Below are 19,153 nucleotides of genomic sequence, written 5' to 3'. Positions count from 1 at the left end.
TTCATGTGATTATTAGTCATTTGTGTATCTTCTTCTATGAAATGTCTATTAATGTATTTTGCACTAGTTTTAATTTGATAATTTGTCTTTTTACTGAGTTTTAAGAGATTTTATATATTCTGGCTACAACTTCTTTATTCATACATATGATTCCCAAGGATTTTTCTCCCATTGTATAACTTGTCTTTTTCATTTTCTTGATGTCTGTTGAAGAGCAAAAGTTTTTGATGAATTCACTTTATCCTTTTTTTTTATTCTTGTATGGATTCTGCTTTTGGTGTCATATTTAAGAAATCTTTGTCTAATCCAGGGTCACAAAGATTTTATCTTCTTGAACAGGAATCCGCAGCCTTCGATGTGCAGACCTCGTCAGTCCCACAGCTTGTTATTATAAATTTTTTACTGGAACTTAGCCACCCCCATTCATTCACGTATTATCTGTGGATGCTTTCTCTTTGTGGTGACAGCTGAATAGTTGATACAGAGATTCCCTTTATTGGCCCCTTTCAAAAGATGTTTCCTGACCCCTGTTCTAGAATTGTTTCCATTTTAGCTCTTATTATGTCTGTGATACAATATGAGTTATTTTTTGTGTATGTGGTATGAGGTGAAGGTCTCAGTTCACCTTTTTTTCGTATGGATTTGCAGTTATTCCAGTACCATTTGTTGAAAAGACGATCCTGTAAGTAGTGATGAGTCATTTTCCTTTTGCCGCATTCAAGATTTCCTCCTTGTCCTTGGTTTACATCAATTTCATTATGATGTGTCTAGGTGCGGAGCTCTTTGTGTTTATCCTAGTTGGATTGTTGAATTTCTTGGATGTGTAGATGAATGTTTTTCATGAAATTTGGAAAGTTTTCTTTTAATTATTTCTTCTAATATTTATTCTGTATCTTTTCTGGGACTCCCATTTTATGCATCCTGGTATATTTGATGTTGTTTACAAGTCTCTAATGCTCTGTTCATTTTTCTTCAATTTTTTCTCTGTTCTTCAGATTAGATAATTTATTTTATCTTAATTTTTCTGATTCTTTATGTAATACCGAATTTGCTCTTCAGACCATCTGGTGACTTCCATTTCAGCTATACTTTTAACTCTAAAATTTCCATTTGGTTCTTTTTAATAATTTGCATTTCTTTGTTAATAGTTAAGTCATTGTCATCATTCATATATATATATTATATGAATATAATAAGTTATATATATATATAACTTACCTAAGCATTGTTTCCTTCATTTCTTTGAACATATTTATAATAACTGTTTTTGAAGTCTTTGCTAAATCCAGTATCTGGTCCCACTTAGATATAGCTTCTACTGGCTACTTTTATTTATTTATTTTTTTCCTGATAACGGGTCACACTTCCTGTTTCTTTTTTTGGCTCATAATTTTTTCTTGAAACTAGACTTTTTACATAGTATATTATAGCAACTCGATTCTGATTTTATTAATTTTTCCTGTAGGTGATGGTAGTGATGGTGGTGGTGGTTTCTTTCATTCATTTATTTATTCCTTTTTTTAGAAAGTAACTTTTGTGGATTCTAAATGCAGAATCTGCCTCCCACAGTGTGCAGCTACTGATATATATCCTCAGCTTTTTGAAAATTCTTATTTATATTTTTTACTTCGGCTTTCTAGAGTTTACCCCTATGTCTGCATTGTTTAGTGCTTAGCTAATGGTTGGTTGGAGGTTGTGCTTGAACACCTCCAGCCAGTAAGGCTTTCATCCTCTGCTGGTAGGTTGTTTGTGTTTTGGGGAGCACATTCAAAGTTCAGGCTGTGTTCAAGTTTGCCTTCTTTATTTCTGTTGGGTCTTCTCTGATCTCTCTGTGCGTTCCTGCAGCTTTCAAGTCAGCCAGGGATGTGTGAGACCTTGGTCTCTCTCAGGCCTCTACTGTCCTTGTGCATGCTCACACTTTCCCAATTAGCTGGCATTCTTGGGGGAATTTGGGACCTTATGGGTCTCCCCAGCACATAATGTGCTGCTTCCTAGTCAGCCAGGGATGTGTGGAGGTCATCAATCCTCTCCACAGAATATGTGACTGTATTAGGTTTCTTTGTGGCTCTCTCCTTTCCAGGATCTATCTCTGTTAAATTTCCAGGTAGTTCTCAGGTTTGTGACTTGCCTCAACTGGTACAGTAATCTCAGGCTGTGAGGGTTGTAGGCTTTTCTGTTTCCTTCTGGGTGTGGGTATTCTGCTGTCTGGTCCAAATCAAAGTCAGCTCCCTTCAACAGCAAAGCACCTGGTTTTCAGAGCCAACCTTACCTTGCTGGAACTACCGTGTTGGTGGAGTGAAGGAGGCGGGTGGAGGCAGCTCCTGGTACGATGCCAGACTTCCACTGTTCTTCCCAAGTAGTTCAGTAATTTTTCATGAATCAACTCTCCTCATGTTTTTATGCCTTTGGTTGATTTCTGGAGCACAAAATAGTAGTTTTTGACAGTTTATCCAGTTTTATAATTGTTATTTGAGGGCGAGATTTTGTATTCTCACTAGGGAAGACCAACTTCACAAATTGTATTCCAAAACCTAGGAACATTACATTCAAAGCCAAATGTTCTTTTCTCTAATTCATGCTTTATGGGGCTAGAGAACAACAAGTAATTGTTTTAAAAGAGAAATGACAAAGAGAGGTAGATGGATGAATCTTGAATCAAAGCTTTGGTTTCAAAGTAGTGTGAGGCTTTTACCTCTGTATAAATAGGTTTACAAGCTCAAACAGGTTCATTGAATGGTTTGGTGGCTCTTGTGGAGAGTAGACTGTGTTGTTTCTTCAGAGTGAGCCAACTGTTGTTGACAGAGTACTTTTCCTATAGTATTCCTGGCTTTGTAACAGTTTTATGAAATAGGTATTGTAATTATGATCATTTTACAGATAAGGAAATAGGTTAGTGACTTACCCATGCTTTCGACATTTGTATGTGGTAGAGAAAGTACTTGAACCCATTTCTTCTGACTTCTTGTGTTTTATACTCTATATAACTGCTTTCCTACCGGGTCAAAATTACTTGCAAACTCTTTGATGATCCTAGTGTATTTATTTATGTAGGTAGTACTTGAAGTTAGAACAGTTCATAACAATCTTCTTGAATTTTTACTAGAGCTCAAATTCTTTTCTCTCAAATGATAATCACTCTTAACTTATTGAGGAGCCCCTATTCATTCATGCAGTTGTTAAGCAAATTGGTAAGAGTCAGAGAAAGAGATATCCCATGGCAGCTTCCTCTGCCAGCTTCCTCTTTTTTTCTTACTCCATAGATGCAGATTCTGCCCAAGAAGCCCCTGCATTGCAGAGGGACTGGAGATCTGTATGATCTGTTTATTTCGCAATTGACAAGGGTAAGGGGGTCTTGATGGGGGAGGCGCTTGGGTGCCCTGAATTTAGCTTTATGAAGCTGGGCTAACATTTATTTTGGGACTACTTAAATTTAGTATTTTTAAAACCCCTTTATGAATTTTGTTTGTCCTACATCAGTTTAGTGTCAGATTATCATATAAAAAGCATTTATTATAATGGTAATTTTCCCCCCTTAAGTCCTGTTCAGAACAAGTCAGACAAACATGATTCACGCTTGTAAAAGTCCAAATCTGGGATCATTTAGAATATAAATAATAATGAATATATGTAAGTAAAATTTCACTACAATGAAAATTTTAAAAGGTTTTGGATAAATGTCTATTTCTATAGCCCATCATAGTTGTTCTTTATTAATCTGCTCTGTTCCTTTTCAATAGATCCGTCAATCTGTAGAATGAAAAAGGGACTTGTGACTATGCTATAAACATTGTGGGTGGGCCTTGTGTCTTTTTCTTGCTGCTGGAAATTAATATCTACTTCCTTGAATTCTATGTTCACCCTAGATGCCAGTGAAATTTGAGTTGTATCTTCAGTCTGTCCTGTATCTGTTTATTAGTGTAGGTGTAAGTTGGTGAATCTTATGGAAGCCAATATTAAGTGTTGTAGGTCTCAGTTGGCAGGTTTATAGAACAAGTGCCAGAAATGGTGGTATTATAAACAGGATAGGATTAAAATAGGTGAGGAAGAGTTTAATGTTCTTTTAAAATTGCAGAAGGATTGGGTAGATGATTGTAGCTTTGGTGGGTAATTCAGAAGACTTGGTGATGGTCTGATGGGCTTATTTTTATTTTTGAGGATATTATTTATACCTGGTATTAAAGTAGCTTTGTTTACCTAAAGAAGTATTGTATATTTCTGTAACTTAAATAGATATTTTGATATTCTATACCTCTCATATTTTTAAATGGTCTTTAAACATTTATTTATAGATTTCAAGAATTCAACATCATGTGTATTATCCTTACCACTATTAATAAATGCTCCACTTTTTAGTGCAAACACATTGAAAACTACTTTTATTCTTATACTTCTTAAGTGACTTTTTTTTTCTTTTTTTTTAAGCCATAAGGATGAGTTTACCATTATTCCTGTACTGGTTGGAGCTCTGAGTGAGTCAAAAGAACAGGAATTCGGAAAACTCTTCAGTAAATATCTAGCGGATCCTAGTAATCTGTTTGTGGTTTCTTCTGATTTCTGCCATTGGGGTAAGTTCTAGATTTTAACATATCATGGTAGATATTATATACTGTGGTTAAAGGTATCTTTTCATTCTAAGCTCTGATTTTCAGTTCTTTATCACTTTCCTTGGAAAGTTTTACTTTTAGCAGCAATATTAAATGAATAAAAAAGTCTTTTGGCCATTTGAAAAGGATCAGATTATAATAGTGGATTATGGATACATTTCCAAAGGCGACTGGTATAATTGGATTCACACTGTGAGGGCACCCTTGCATTAGTGGGAGTTAAGATCCTTTAACCCCATTTCCAGGTAGAGTTGTGTGGTAGATTCCCTGAAGTTGTTTTTTTTGGTGGATAAAACAAATTCTCTTCTTTAGAACATAGAAGCACACTGTATGCTATAGTAGTCCTTTTCCACATTTCCTGTTTTGTAATTAGTCTTTTTTCTTTTCCTGTTTTTCTTTGATACTTAATTTTTGCCCATAGTTGCCATCAATTTAGAGCTGCCCTTCAAAGATTGTAACATGTTGGCTGTTAGCACTGTAGTCTTTGTTGGTAGTGGTTCATAAGGCTCATAGGGACTCCTAAATGATTTCTGTAATCGTGAATTAAAAGAATAAGGAAGCTTCACAGTGAATAGAGCACAAAGGAAGTGAGGCATTGGTGGATGTCTCTTAGTAAATTTTGTTTCTCAAATTCTCTGGGTAAAATTTACTGTCATTTATGGTTCTAGAACATTTCTGATTCATATTTTTTTTAGGACATCTCTTAGGTTCATGTATTCATTGGTTTAAGGATGCCAATATCTGTTCATTCTTCAATTATTTCTTTGATTATAGAGAAAAACACAAGACACAAAAACCATAATTTTTGTGATACAAATGCTAGAATGGCCAGAAAAACATCCTCAGTGAGATAAAGGGAGCCCTGGGTTTTCATGTCTTACCCATTGATTGCCAGAATTGATTCAACATTTATCTGACCTATTTAGGCTGGTATTTTCTTCTTTTAAGTCGTGCTAACTTGAGTGGCCCTGAGATCCATCTTCCCTAATGGTACAGACAAATATTTTTGTTGAAGGCACTTATTTCTCAGCTGGGGCTGATTATCCTCCCAGGAGGGCATTTGAAAAAGCCTGGAGATATTTTTGATCATCGCAACAGAGGTCGGGTGGGAGGTAGGGATGCTATTGGCATCTAGTGAATAGAGTCCAGGGAAGCTGCTAAATAAACATCCTATAATGCACAGGAAAGCCCCCACATCAAAGAATTGTCTTGCCCAAAATGTCAATGGTTCTGAGCTTTAAAGTCTTGGTTTAGAGTATGCAGGAAGCTCTCTTACCTTGCCAAACTTCTGAACAGGCCCTCAGGGTTCTTAAATAACAAGTTCTATTGGTTAGTTGGCTACCTTTGGCAGAAATTACTTTTTATGGATATAGTACATTACTTAGATCTGAGGGCTAGGTCGATGCTTAAAAAGAGTTCTTTTCTTAGAAATTCTGAAGTTTAGTAACAGTTGATCTTAAAAACTAAGGTGTCTCATTGAAAAAAGGCTATTTTTCTTAGTGTTGTGAATCTTCCTTGGTAATAATGTTTTAGAAATGAACAATTCTTGAAGTATGTGCTGCCCCCTCCCTCTTCACTTTTAAGGCTCTTATGAATGACTTTAAATCACTCTATGATTTAAATAATTGATTCTCCTGATACTGTGCTTCAGAGTCTAGGCTCTCCCTCTAGGTTGGCACCATGTACAAGCACAACATAAATCCACATAAAACGTTAGTGGACACCTTAATATTATTGCTTTTTTCTGTGTAGTCATCCTGTATACCTCGTTAATGAATTCTAAAGTAAACAAACCCTTGTTCACTACTATATTTAAGTACAATGTTGAGAGAGAAACATGAATTTTGTTTTACATTCTACCTACATTCTCAGAAAATTATTTAGGTTATTTGCTCTTCTGATTTCATGAAAATTTTGGTATTTAAATTGTAAGGTAGAATTTCCTGGTGATAATTACAAAAAAGAACTCAAAATGTCCAAAGGCTGATAAATGTTAGCTATGGGAATTATCCAGAGACTAAAACATATTTACATTTGATGGTTAAGTAATAGAACTTTTTCAACTATTTTTTTTTTAGTGTCATTCTCACTAACAATATTCATTAAGTGCTTACTTTGTACTTGTAGAAAGCACTGTAATAATTCTTATTAGGAAATTTGATGGAGGTTTGTGGTAAGTTGAAAATGTTGCATGGATACTATTCCAAAATTGGTAGTCTTTTTTCTACAGTCATAATAGTAACTGTTATTCTTGTAAGATTTATTTTCTGTTTTACATGCCTATTGAAGTAATATGAATCATTGGCTACCTATGGATTAAACTTTCTTTACTTAGCAATTAAGCATGATTTTCTCAAATTCATGCTTTAGTGGCATTAGTCATGTTTCCTAAATTAATGAATATTGTAGGCCCATCTCCAAAATCTAGCTTTTTCTCATGAAGATAGTACTTAGTGGCTTATTCTTCTTACTTTTTTTTTTTTTTTAAAGATACTATACAGTTTTTACCATACTGAAGTAATGATAACACTGACTTCTCAACTATTTTATAGGAAGGATTCAATTCCTTAACTATTCAGAGACCTTAAAAGTTTCATTGAGTTAGGCTCTTAACATATTCCACATTTCTAAATAGCTGGTTTTTGAAAAAAAATCACTTGACTGATTATGGTATAATTGACAAATTACTCAGATATATACAGTGGAATTATTTTGGTTTTTGTTGAATAGTAGTACATTATAGTATTGGCAATGATGACATTTTTCATTTCTAGTCATTGCTTTTCTTTATAGATTGTCCAGCTTCTGTGAAAAATAGAGAAACTTAAGTGATAGAAATAATGGGAGACCTATATGTAGTTGGAAGGATTTTGTTTTGTTGACCTTATTTGTTAGCCAATGTCCATTATACAGATGACTTTCTTTTTTTCTTTTAAGTGTATTTTGCTTTAAAGATGTTCATCTTGCAGATCCCATTTAACTTTTTATTTAGATTTCAGAGAGATATTACAGAGATAAAAAGTATAAAGGCTGAAATACTCCCAAGTTTTCTTTTTGGATGAAGCAAGCTAAGGGAGGGTTGGGAATCTAGAGTCTATTATGCCCTTCTTCCTTCCCCTCATTTGAATTTGCCATCCCCCCACCCCCCAAACCCTACATTTCAGTTCCTGCCTTTTATCATTACTTAGCCCAGTAGGATGATGTTTCCCTGGTAACACTTATAATGATCCCACCTCTTTTCATCCTTCCTGTTATAATCAGGAAGAGTGGCATAAGTGAAAGGACATTTGCTGCTAGTATTTGGTTTTGTTTTTTTTTACTATGGTTAAGTAATGTTGTCCTCACACTTTGTATACTTACCAAGTTCTACATCCCATAGGATGGCTCCATCTAAGAGAAATTTGTCTGTAGTTTTTCTAAATAGTAGAATTTTCATTCTATTTCCCTAAGTTTTATTTTTGCTCTTCTCCATATTTTCTGTTAATATTTGTGTTTTCCTGACCTCTCTGAAATTTACATTTCCAAATTTAGATCAACAGCTTTCATTAACATAATTTTCAGTTAACTTTTAAGAAGTTTTAAGTGAAACTGGATCTAACAGAACTTGATTCTTTAAAAGTGGATTCATGCTTTTATTTAATTCTTCTTTTATGGTGGTTTTAAGTACAAATCAATTTCCATAAATTTACTTGGTAATTGTTAGTGATAAATTATATTATTTTGTTAAAATATAAATAAGTTTTGCTACTGTCACTTCAGCAATTTTAGATTTTTATCTATAAACTTAACTTTTGTCTAGTTTTATATAATTTCTTTTTCATAAGTATGCCACCTATAAAAAGTGGTATTCCTCTAAATATTTTAATATATCTTTTGCTATTCAGCATTTTCGTTTAATATACATTAACAAGTGATTATTCATGCGTACTCTTCTTCCTTTCTGCTGTTAGTCTCTTGGGTATGAGAGTATGACTATTTTCTAAATATTTAAATTGGTTTGAGCATAAGTTAGCTAATTCCTGAAATATGTCTTATCCTAGCTTTGATATTTTTCTTCTCAACTGTTAGTACATTTCTGATTTCACATATTTAAGGTTTTTGATCTTTTGCAAGTTTGAGAGAAGGCTAATACTTTTACATTATAACTAAGACTGCAGAATGAAAGGACTATAATATTTTGCTTATAAAAATGTTACCTTATTTGATGCTACTTAGATAATATTTCTTTTATGAAATTCATTTTTTTCTTTGATAGCGATTTCAGTTATAAATGTCCCCAGTGTAGGTTCTTAATACAGAATGGCCTAATAATCTATCTCACAGGTTGTTGTCAGGTTTCTAAAGTATTTGAAAACATTTTAATATATAGACATAAAGTGATTAAGTGAATGTCTAACAGTACAATTTTTACTGGACATATGTCTGAAAGTCTGTCTTGTTGACTGGTCTTTTGGGGGCTTTATAGATCAACTTTCCAAGCTCATTGTTTGTTTCCACAATCCAGTGTATAGCTTAATGTTGAGGTATTTAACATATTTTTTTAACTTTTTGTTTTGAGGTACTTAAAAAGTAGTGTTGGTTCTTGTACCATTCATTGTTATGTTTGTCCTCATTAGTTGATTGTTGTGTGTTAAAAAGACATCCCTGGAGCTTATTCTCCACACTCTGTGAATCCACTCATTAATCACCAGTCACCTTTGGAGATGGGAAAATTACTTACCTGTATTTCTTTTTCTCAGAAAGCGTGCTCTGGAATGGATTCACAAATGAGCTACCCTCCTTCCCTCAAAGAGTAAGGTTTCTGCTTTACAGGATTTTTTTTCTTGGGTTATTTTTCCTCTCATCTTTTGAATTTGAAAAGAACTGAGGGAAGGCACCTGAAGAAACTTCTGACATACTCACTAGGGGAGTTCCAAAGCTTGTGCTGTCCCTAGGGGCAGTGTCAGTGGCTCTTAAAGCTAGAAAGCTCATACTTGGAGTTGAAACAGGGGCTCAAAGAATCCATTTTCCCAGTGTACCTTCTGAAAGGATAAGTTTCAGGTAAGTAATTTTCTCTTACTATGCGATACGCTTTATTCATACTTACAAAAGTACACACAAGTCTAGTTCTCCAGGTGTATAAGCAACTGTATTTGTTCAATTTAGGTTCATAAGCTTTCTTGAATGTTAGAAATATTGTAAAACAAAACATACCTGCTCATGCGGTACATGAAATCATAACATTTTAAATCAACAATAAATATTTAAAGGGGCATTTATGATCAGGGTATCGTGCTAGTGTTGTCATACATTGTGTCAATAATAGTGTTATTCCTTATTAAATAAAAGCTTGAAAAACTTATTTTTTTTAGTAATTAGAAACAAAAAAGATATTTTGAGCTCAAATTTCAAGTGGTGTTTAACTAAAGTTGTGTGTGTGTTTAAGTGCATGTATGCACACACATACATACATACATACACATAAGCTAGGATGGTGGCAGTTATTTCTTTCAGATTAGGTGTTTTCTGTATTTATATTGGTCAGAATGAATTACTCAGGTAATTTAAATATTTGTGCAATTAAAAAAATTATTGTGAGACAGTTTGAGCTATTATAAGTGAGATTTTTTTCAGTGTTTGCTGTACACAGTAAGATTTAGCTTAACTGATAGATTCTTTAGTGCTCATCAAATATTTCTACTCAGTTCCTTAGCTACTAAATGCAAAGTGGCTACTAGAGAGTAGCAAAAAATAGATAGCAAAATATTAAGCATTGGCTCGTTGACTTTCTTTGCATTTTATCTTGTTAAATCACGTCTATTTAGTATTTAAAGTTTCAGACATTCTATATACTCTTCAGAAGTAGTTTTTCAGTGAAACTTATATTGAAAATGATCCTTATGAACATGACAGCATTTTAAAATACAGTTACACTTTTTATTTAACAATTGAGGCAGTTATTTGAAACAGCAGCTCTGAACTTGGAAGTAAGCAAAAATAACTTTTGAGTAACAAATGGCAGTCACAAAGTACATACATTTTTCTCTGCTCCTGAGAGTAGCAGTCTTCAGAAAAGACAGTTATATCCTAGTCACAGAGATTATTGACAGCTAAAACAGTTATCTCCCAAAGGAAGAAAAACAGAATGTATTCATATATATCTGAAGAATGTTTAAAGAAGAATATTTAAAGAATATTTATCTTGATTTCTTATTATGTTGACATTGAGTCAGAATTTTTTTGTCTGAGATTATTCATTTAATTGTTCATTCAAAGTTTTTGGGCAGCTTTTATCAAAAGAACTGTGAAATTGAAGTAGAAATTTAATACCAATGATTTGAATCAATAAATTATTGTGACAGACTTTAGATTTGGCTTTGAGCCTTCTGATAGTCATCTCGAAAATAGGAAAACTGGGGTCAGTTATATTGTTCTCATTATTAGGTAGGAGTAAGTACATAAATTCTTTAAAGACAAACAAATCTATACCTAACCCTAAATTTTGAAAGAAATGTCTGATAAATTATTTAATATAAGAGCACTGAGAGATGAATTGTCACTGTTTAAGAATTTTTTTACTGCAAGGACTGTAATGGATCTCAATGTTTACCAAAAAAGGTTTTTATATTAAGAAGGCAGATAATTGTCTCAGAACTCTATTACTTGATTCTAGGATATCATGAATTGTATGTTGCAATATTGATTTAATAATGGTTCTTGGGGGGGAAATAAGAACTGTCACATTGAGTAATTGTATGTATTAGTGTATGTGAAAGTTAAAATATGACAGTTAAGGAAATGAGTATTGTAGTAGGGTGGCCATCAAAGATGATCATCATGAACAAGTAAATGAAGTGTTAAGAACTGTGATGTGTGGCTTTTCCAAACAGACATCAAAAGAGTTTTATAATTTTGCACCGCTTCTTATTTAGAAGGTGATATTTTTTAGTAAGATAAACAGAAAACTTAAAAATCATGATTATCCAGTCAAAGAAACCCATCTCAGGTGTGAGGGTAATAATTGGATATGTGAACTATATATGAACCACAAGACATATAGTATGTGCATATGTGATTGTTGTACTATAATGCCTTTAGGAAAGCATTTTGGTGAATTTTTTAAAATAAGGAAATGTAAAAGTAGTGAATTCTTGGAAATAAAGGCATTGCTGAAAGAAAAGTTTAGATGTACATGAAATGCAGCATAAGCAATTCAATTACAATCCACAATGAGTTATGAATATGTTTAACTGTTGGCTTTCCTATGACTATAGTAGGAAGCAAAATTTATTTCCTGAGTCTTTTGTTTTCTGTCTTCTTTTTGAGCTTCTTCCATTTTACCCTCTCTGTTCTTTGGAGAACAGTTAAACATTGAATGTTCTGTGCTTGTATCCTTATTGAGAGTTTATTGTCACAGTAGGACTATTTATCTTTTGTGAATCTTATTTTAAGGCACTTGTATTGATCCTTTTCCAAGCAGAAAGTTTTGCAAAGATGAGATAATATTTTTTGAGGTCGTAGAAATCACAGAAGCCACATGTATCTCTGATCTATACATTTTTTTCTGTAATAGAGATCAAATCTTTGCATTTGTGCAACAAAAGCTAAGCTTTCATTGATTTGTAACATTGAGACAGTTTCCTTAAACCAAATATTCTTACATCATATTCTCTGGGTTTACTCTCCATTATAGACTGATATAATATGTTTAACAATGCTTCTAACTTTTAAGCTGTTTTGTTTCCTTAGTCTTGTATTGCTCGTGACTTTAAGGTTTTACAATTTGAAATAGTTTTTAACATCATAAAGCACTGGTGACATATCATTTCTTATTACCTTCCCAAATATGCCTTTTATTTTTATGTATAAGGGCTCTTGGGAATGATTCTCTCAGAGGCTTAAGCTGTGTCTTGCCTTCCATGAGAACTGAAATTATTTGGTAAGCGCTTGCTTTCTTTTTAGCTTCTAATTTTTCCCTATTTTATTTTGTACATGATATTTGTTTCAAGGTCAAAGGTTCCGTTACAGTTACTATGATGAATCCCAGGGGGAGATTTATAGATCCATTGAACATCTAGATAAAATGGTAAGTCTTTCAGGTGTGGGGTTTTAATGCTCTAAGGTTTTTTCCTTTAATTTCAGATTAGTGATTCAAGACTTAATATGTTGAAATATACAATGGACTAATAATTCTTTCCCTCCTCTTCAACTAAATGTACAAAATATCGTTTGTAGTCATATGAGTATTGATTATAAAAATAATCCCGGTTCTATTAGTAGACATTTCCTTCATCTTAATTTTATTTGATTAATGAGACTACTTAATAGTTAGAGACAGCTTTTAGATACTATTTGGGGGAGTGTGTTATTTTTAGGGACAACAGGATACTAATGCCATTACTTACTGTTAAGCAGAAACAACTAGAACAAATTTTTAGTTTTTATTATTTAATTCTATTTTTGGCCATTTAGATTTTTCTTAAATGGAATTTCAATTTGTTGTTTTAAATATGGAATTTTAAAATATGATTTTATTCTTGTCTTGCCCAGGAATACAGTAGACATTGATCCTGTCCTTTTCCCTGAAGTAGTATGGTAGTCATAGTAGTTCTTTTAATATTTAAAAAGTAATATAAATCATTTTGGTATCTACTCATAAATAGAATATTAAACCTAGCAGATATATCACTAACTTGCTCTGACCTTTGACAGATCATTTCAATTTTCTAGTCCTCGATTTGTCATCTGTAAGATGAGAGACTTATAGTAGATGGTCTCTAACTTGTCTTTAAAGTCTGTCAACCTTTAAGTCTGTGATCTGTTAAAATCAACTTTACCACTGTGCGAAAAGCTTAATGCATGTTTTAGTACAGGAACATTTAGACCATAGTAGTTAAAACATTTTAGTAAGGAATCTGGGTCTGAAACTATAGGTAGATTATATCACATGATATATTTTATTAAAAGCCAAATAGAATGAATGCAAATTTAGTTAGGAGAATTTAAATTTATCTTTTTACTTTAAATCTAATTATGGCTTGATACTTTTACCTTTGGGATTTTGTCTGGATTTTAATTTACTCGATTTTCTTTTGGATTTATGATGTTGTCGTTTAATTATTTTCTCACTTCTGCTTCTTACTGTTCTGAGATTTAGTTACCAGTTACCTAAGAACAGTTTTCTGTTTCTTTCATCACTTACTTCCTTCATATAGCAAATGGTTAATGGATATCTACTGTGTGTCTGATACCATGTGAAGTATTGACAATATCAAGAAGAGAAAACATGGTTTCTGATTTCATAGAACTTATAGTCTAGTTTTCGAACAGCCTTAGAATGAAGTTATTACAATATAGAGATGTAAGAAATATTGAGGATAGTGTGGACACATTGATTTCCATACGGTTCCTCAATAATGCCATATATGTGCTTAGCATAAGGCTTTTGCCCTTTTTGCTCTTGACTGTCTCACCTACCTGATGGCTTTGCTCACCGTTCACCTTCCCAATAAGGCCTACTGAACACACCATTAGATTTTGCATCTTACACACTGCGCCCTTTCAGCATTTCCCAATACACTTTACCTTCTACTACTTTTTCTTCTAACAAACTACATATTTTACATATGTGTTACAGTTTTGTTAGTCAGGATATTTGTTTTGTTCACTGATGTATCCAAAATGCTTAGAATAGTGATTAGAACATAAGTAGGTGCTTAATAAATATTTTTCAAATGAATGAATTATTGAATATAATCTTTGTATATCCATAATTAAATGAATGCCCTAATATAATATGAGAAGGAAATAAAAGGAAAATAATTGATGTATATTTAATAATGTAAATGCCCAGGTACAACTCTATTAGAAGACACAGTGAGGTAGTTAGATGCATGCACACATAGTATCATTAACATAACAGCTACAAATGCAAATTGCATATTTATGATTCACATTACTAAGTGGCATTGCTCGGTGTCTTGATTTTCCAAAATGGTGATCAATTCTTAGTAAAGTTGTAAACTAAACAAAGTATAGTCTTTCTTCACTTTATGAGATTGTTCCATTCCTGGGAAATCTGTGTATTAAAATCATGCAGAACTTCTTTGTATTTGTATGTAAAATGGAGTTAGGATGTATATAATTACAAGCATGTTTTTCACCTACATGAACATGGAAAAGTGTCATGGGATGAGAACAGTTCTTTGTGTGTAGCACTGTCCTGTATTGCAGTCATCATCCTTGGACTCCACCCACTGAATCCCCCAATAGCATCTTTAGTTATTGGGACAACCCAAAAATCTGCCCATAATTTTTCATCATGTCCCTATGGTGAACGGTTGTTACATGACCTTATCCTACTTTGTTTTTCTTCTTAGTACTTTGTTGAATAAATTGATGGATAAATAGATGGGGGAATGATGAGAAATGAAGCTAGAGAATCTAGAACAGGCTGTTTCAAGGATATTAAATAAGAAAGTGATAAAATCAGATTGTATTTGAATAGACCATAGCTGCAGTGTAGCAAATGGGTTGCAGGGAGGCCAGAGGAGAAATGAATAAACTAGTTGGGTAATCAGGTGAGAAATGGTAATTTGGACAGTGGATGGTGATGGTGGAAGAGAGGGCAGAGTGGATGTATTCAGTATATTTAAAAGACAAATTTATAGTAGGACTCGGAGATGGAGTATATTTGGTGGGGAAGGAAGGATCGAGGATGGCTCCTAAATATCTGCTTACATGCTGCTGGTTGGGTGTTGCTATTCACTTAGGTCAGAAGCACAAGAAGATAGGACCAGATGTCTTAGGAGGCAGGAAGATCATAAATCCTATTAGGGGTATGTTCTATTTGCTGTTGTCTTTAAGACAGCTAAATAGAGATGTCAGTCAAGTAGGCATTTGGATTTTCATCTCTCAAATTATTTTTGAGTGCATTTACAATCCTAGGTAGGCACTGGTGGAGATACGGCAGTAAACAAACGGACTTGAACTAACAGAAATTGTATTCTTAGGTGAGGGAGATGTTTTTTGTCCATTTATTTTAAAAAAGTAAGGATGTATGTAAGTTTGTTTCTAATAGTGATGTGTGCTATACAGAAAAGAATAAAAAGGTTTTGAGATAGTAAGTGATTTGAGGCTGATTGGAGGACTTCCCCTGAGGAAGAACATTAAGGTGAGATATAAATGATATGAAAGAGCGAACCAAGTAAAGATCAGCAAGTAAAGAGCAGAGGGAAGAGCATTCTAGACCAAAGGAACTGCCAGTGTAAAGACTTTAAGATGGGAAAGAGGCAGCTGTGTTAGAAGAGCAAAGGTCAGTATAGCAGGAGTATCACAGATAAGGGTAAGAATGGTATAGGCCGTGATTAAAGAGGTAGGCAGGGATCAGACAATGTAGGGCTTTATATTTCAGGGAAGAAATTGTGTCAGTGCAATAGGAAGTAAAGTGATATAATTTACCTCACTTTAAAGGTTACTCTGGCTGTTGTAGAGAAGAGGTTCTACAGCAGGGCAGGAGTAGTAACAGTGGGCATTGGCAACAGTTTAGGGAGAGATTGTTAGATGGTAATTAAAGCCAGGGCAGAGGTGAGATTATCTGCTGTAATAATCATCAACCCTGTTTTTACAGCTGAAATAATTTGTGGAACTTCTTCAAAATTGGCTTGCCCATACCTACCCCGGGAGATCCCCTTTTAGTCGTATGAAAAGAGTCCCAATATTGTTATTTCTGAGTGAGCTTTGTAGGTAAATGTGAACGGCCAGTCACTATAGCCTCTGACCTGTTGAAGTAGAACAAAATTCCCTATTCGTCATCCCTCCCCTGTTTTCTAGTCAGCTTTTTAAATCATTTGTGAACTTTAATTAGACAACATTTAGTTTTGCAAATGTAAGAATTTGTAAATCAGTGGTGTTTTTAGCACGCAGTTTTCCCAAAAAGCATTGGCTTACCTGGTGCTCCAAAGTGAGTGAACATGATAACATCATTTGAAACTCTTTAGAATTGTGGTCACATTTAAATACTTTAATATTCTTTGTTGCTCTGTATATGTGTTATATATAAACATCCATACTTAACAATTCTTTTAGCCTTTCTACTAACTCTATGTTGATTGTTAGTTTATATGAAGATTACTAGCTTTATTTGTCTCTCTTGATGTATATGAGCAGTTCGCTAGACGTTGGTTTCTTACTTTCAGGCAGAACAAAAAGAGTAACCTTTACCCATTAGCATAATTCTCATAACTTCTCCTGAAATTGTTGCCTTTTCTGCTAGCTTCTAAGTCTTCGAAACTAAAATTTTTGTTTAAAAATATAAGTAGAACAAGTGAGCTGTAGGTTGAGTTCTAAATTTACAATTGATTTACTTTACTGTAGATATCCAAAGTTACCAGAACATAACTTTAAAAATTAATAATCTGGAATACAAGTTCTGAATAAATATTGAATATTTGCTTCATATTAATATACTTGATTTTAATATTTGATAATAACATTTGGAGTTGTTTTTTGTGGTCCATTTATTGAAACATAGAATTTTCAAATGGCTCAAAGTGTTGTTCTTTTATTAGCATGCTGTTAATTCAAGTTATAAGTCAATTCTGGGAGTTAGAATAAATGGATTAAAATAATAAGAATGGTTAGCTCTGTATACTCATGTATATATGTTTTTATGCGTACATGTATATATGTACACTTACTGTTAGTCAGACTTATATAATGTGTTTTCTTAATTGAGTTATGTAATCAAATGGTGAATATTCCTCTATATATTCCTTTTCTAAAGCGTAATTTCCTGTTATAAATAATTTCATTCATTTGAGAACCAATATCTTAGTTCCTATATGCAGTCCTTTAAGAGCAAATACAAAGCGATGGTTCTCTGTGCATTACAAAAATGTTAGCAATTCTGAATTATAATAATTTTACGTTTTGAAAATTTGATAGACTGAAGAGAGATTATTTTTAAGTATAAAATTTTAGATTTAACCTGCTCAAAATGAGTGCGTTAATTAAGTTTTGGTCCTTTTTTTGTTAACATAAAAGTATTACTAAATGTGGTTATTAAAAAGCTAGAAAATAAATGAAATTATTTCTAAGTTCCCAAAGCAAAAGAAAAATAGCTGTTCTTATTAGAAAATGTTTATATCTCTAGCATTTGAATATTATGTAAAATAAACACATAAAGAAAGAAAAAATATATAGGAAAGCAAACTAGATCTTTCAAATATTGTAGTTGGGGGAAAAATGTAACTAGTTATAAGACATACAGATTCTGAAAGTCATAATGTTATCAACTACTGACCATGTCTTTTAGTAACTAGTATTTTGCAATTTTAGTAATTACAGTGACCAAAGCAGAACATAATTTAAGATATTGATTTTTGTTAACTTTTTAGATCACATACTTGAAACATTAGCCATATTTTTGCATATTTTATATATATTACATGATCACATGTTGTTTTTTCTGTGCCCCTTTTGATGTAGACCAGTGTTTCAATATGGACATTGGCAAATTAGAATTTGGCAGAGAGAATCTGGAAATGTCATTGTAGTCATCCTTATAACTTCTTTTCCTTCTACATTTATTCGTAGTCACTTTGTTTACTTTGAACTTCAACGGCTTTTCTTTCCTTCTTCCTACTCTTTTAAAAGTGAAATTGTTCATATTTGTCTACTCATTCTTCTTTCACTTGAACCAATAGTTTCTTTAATAGTCTTTAGTAGTTTTATAACATTATCTTTAAGATATCTTTTTACGATAGTGATTTAAAATAGCTACATATCATCTTTAAGATAGTACATTGCTTCTTAGTACTGCTGTCTTTAGAGTGACTTTTTTTTTTTCCATAAGTTTTTTTTTCACTATAAGATTTTCTCTTGATACCGCTTATAGAAACCAGAATATTTCCTTTTCTCATTTTACCTCCCTGTGTACTCATCTCTAACATAAAAGTATATCCTTACTTAAAAACATGAATCCTAATAACTTGATAATGTGGTAATTAATTATGTGTTTATAATTAAAGGCACCATTCTAGTTCTTGTTTCTTAAAGACCTCTAAAAAAGTTTTGCTACTCTTTTGTGTTTGTTATTTTAGAGGAAGATTACTTCTGGGTGATAGCATCTAAAAATTAAATAAAATTTAAACTAAATATTATATATAGATAAATTTTTTAAAAAGGGAAGATCTTTGTTTTATTGGAATCTTGAATTTGTAGTTCTATCAGTTCAAAGTGCCTGTTTAGGATTGCCACTAGGATGTTTTGTTTTGTTTTGTTTTGTTTAGTTTCAGGTATACAAAACAATGTAATAGTTAGGCATTTCACCCCTCACAAAGTGATGACCCTCCTCCCCCAATCTGTTGCCCCTCTGACATCGTATATATCTACTATTACAATTCCACTGACTCTATTCCTTATGCTGTACTCCATATCCCATGACTATATTTATATATATTAAATTATAGTTGACATACAATATTATTCAGCTTTAGCTTCAGGTGTGCAGCACAGTGGTCAGGCATCTACACCGTCCATGGAGTGGTCTCCCTAATAAGATGTGACCA

The 19,153-nt window shown here is 32.9% G+C and overlaps 1 protein-coding gene across 2 annotated transcripts in view; it reads left to right on the top strand.

Moving 5' to 3' along the window:
* Positions 1-19,153, top strand: part of MEMO1 (mediator of cell motility 1) — a 106,534-nt gene that overhangs the window by 71,108 nt on the left and 16,273 nt on the right. For both annotated transcript variants that reach the window (XM_074331862.1, XM_074331861.1), the window contains 2 exons: positions 4,423-4,565; positions 12,593-12,669. In XM_074331862.1, the coding sequence (XP_074187963.1) occupies positions 4,423-4,565; positions 12,593-12,669 (220 nt within the window). The remainder of the gene's footprint in view (positions 1-4,422; positions 4,566-12,592; positions 12,670-19,153) is intronic.

Source organism: Rhinolophus sinicus, linkage group LG05 (assembly GCF_036562045.2).
Source record: "Rhinolophus sinicus isolate RSC01 linkage group LG05, ASM3656204v1, whole genome shotgun sequence".
NCBI lineage: Eukaryota > Metazoa > Chordata > Mammalia > Chiroptera > Rhinolophidae > Rhinolophus > Rhinolophus sinicus.
The sequence above is the reverse complement of the archived record's forward strand: the minus strand, read 5'-3'. Positions and strand labels throughout refer to the sequence as shown.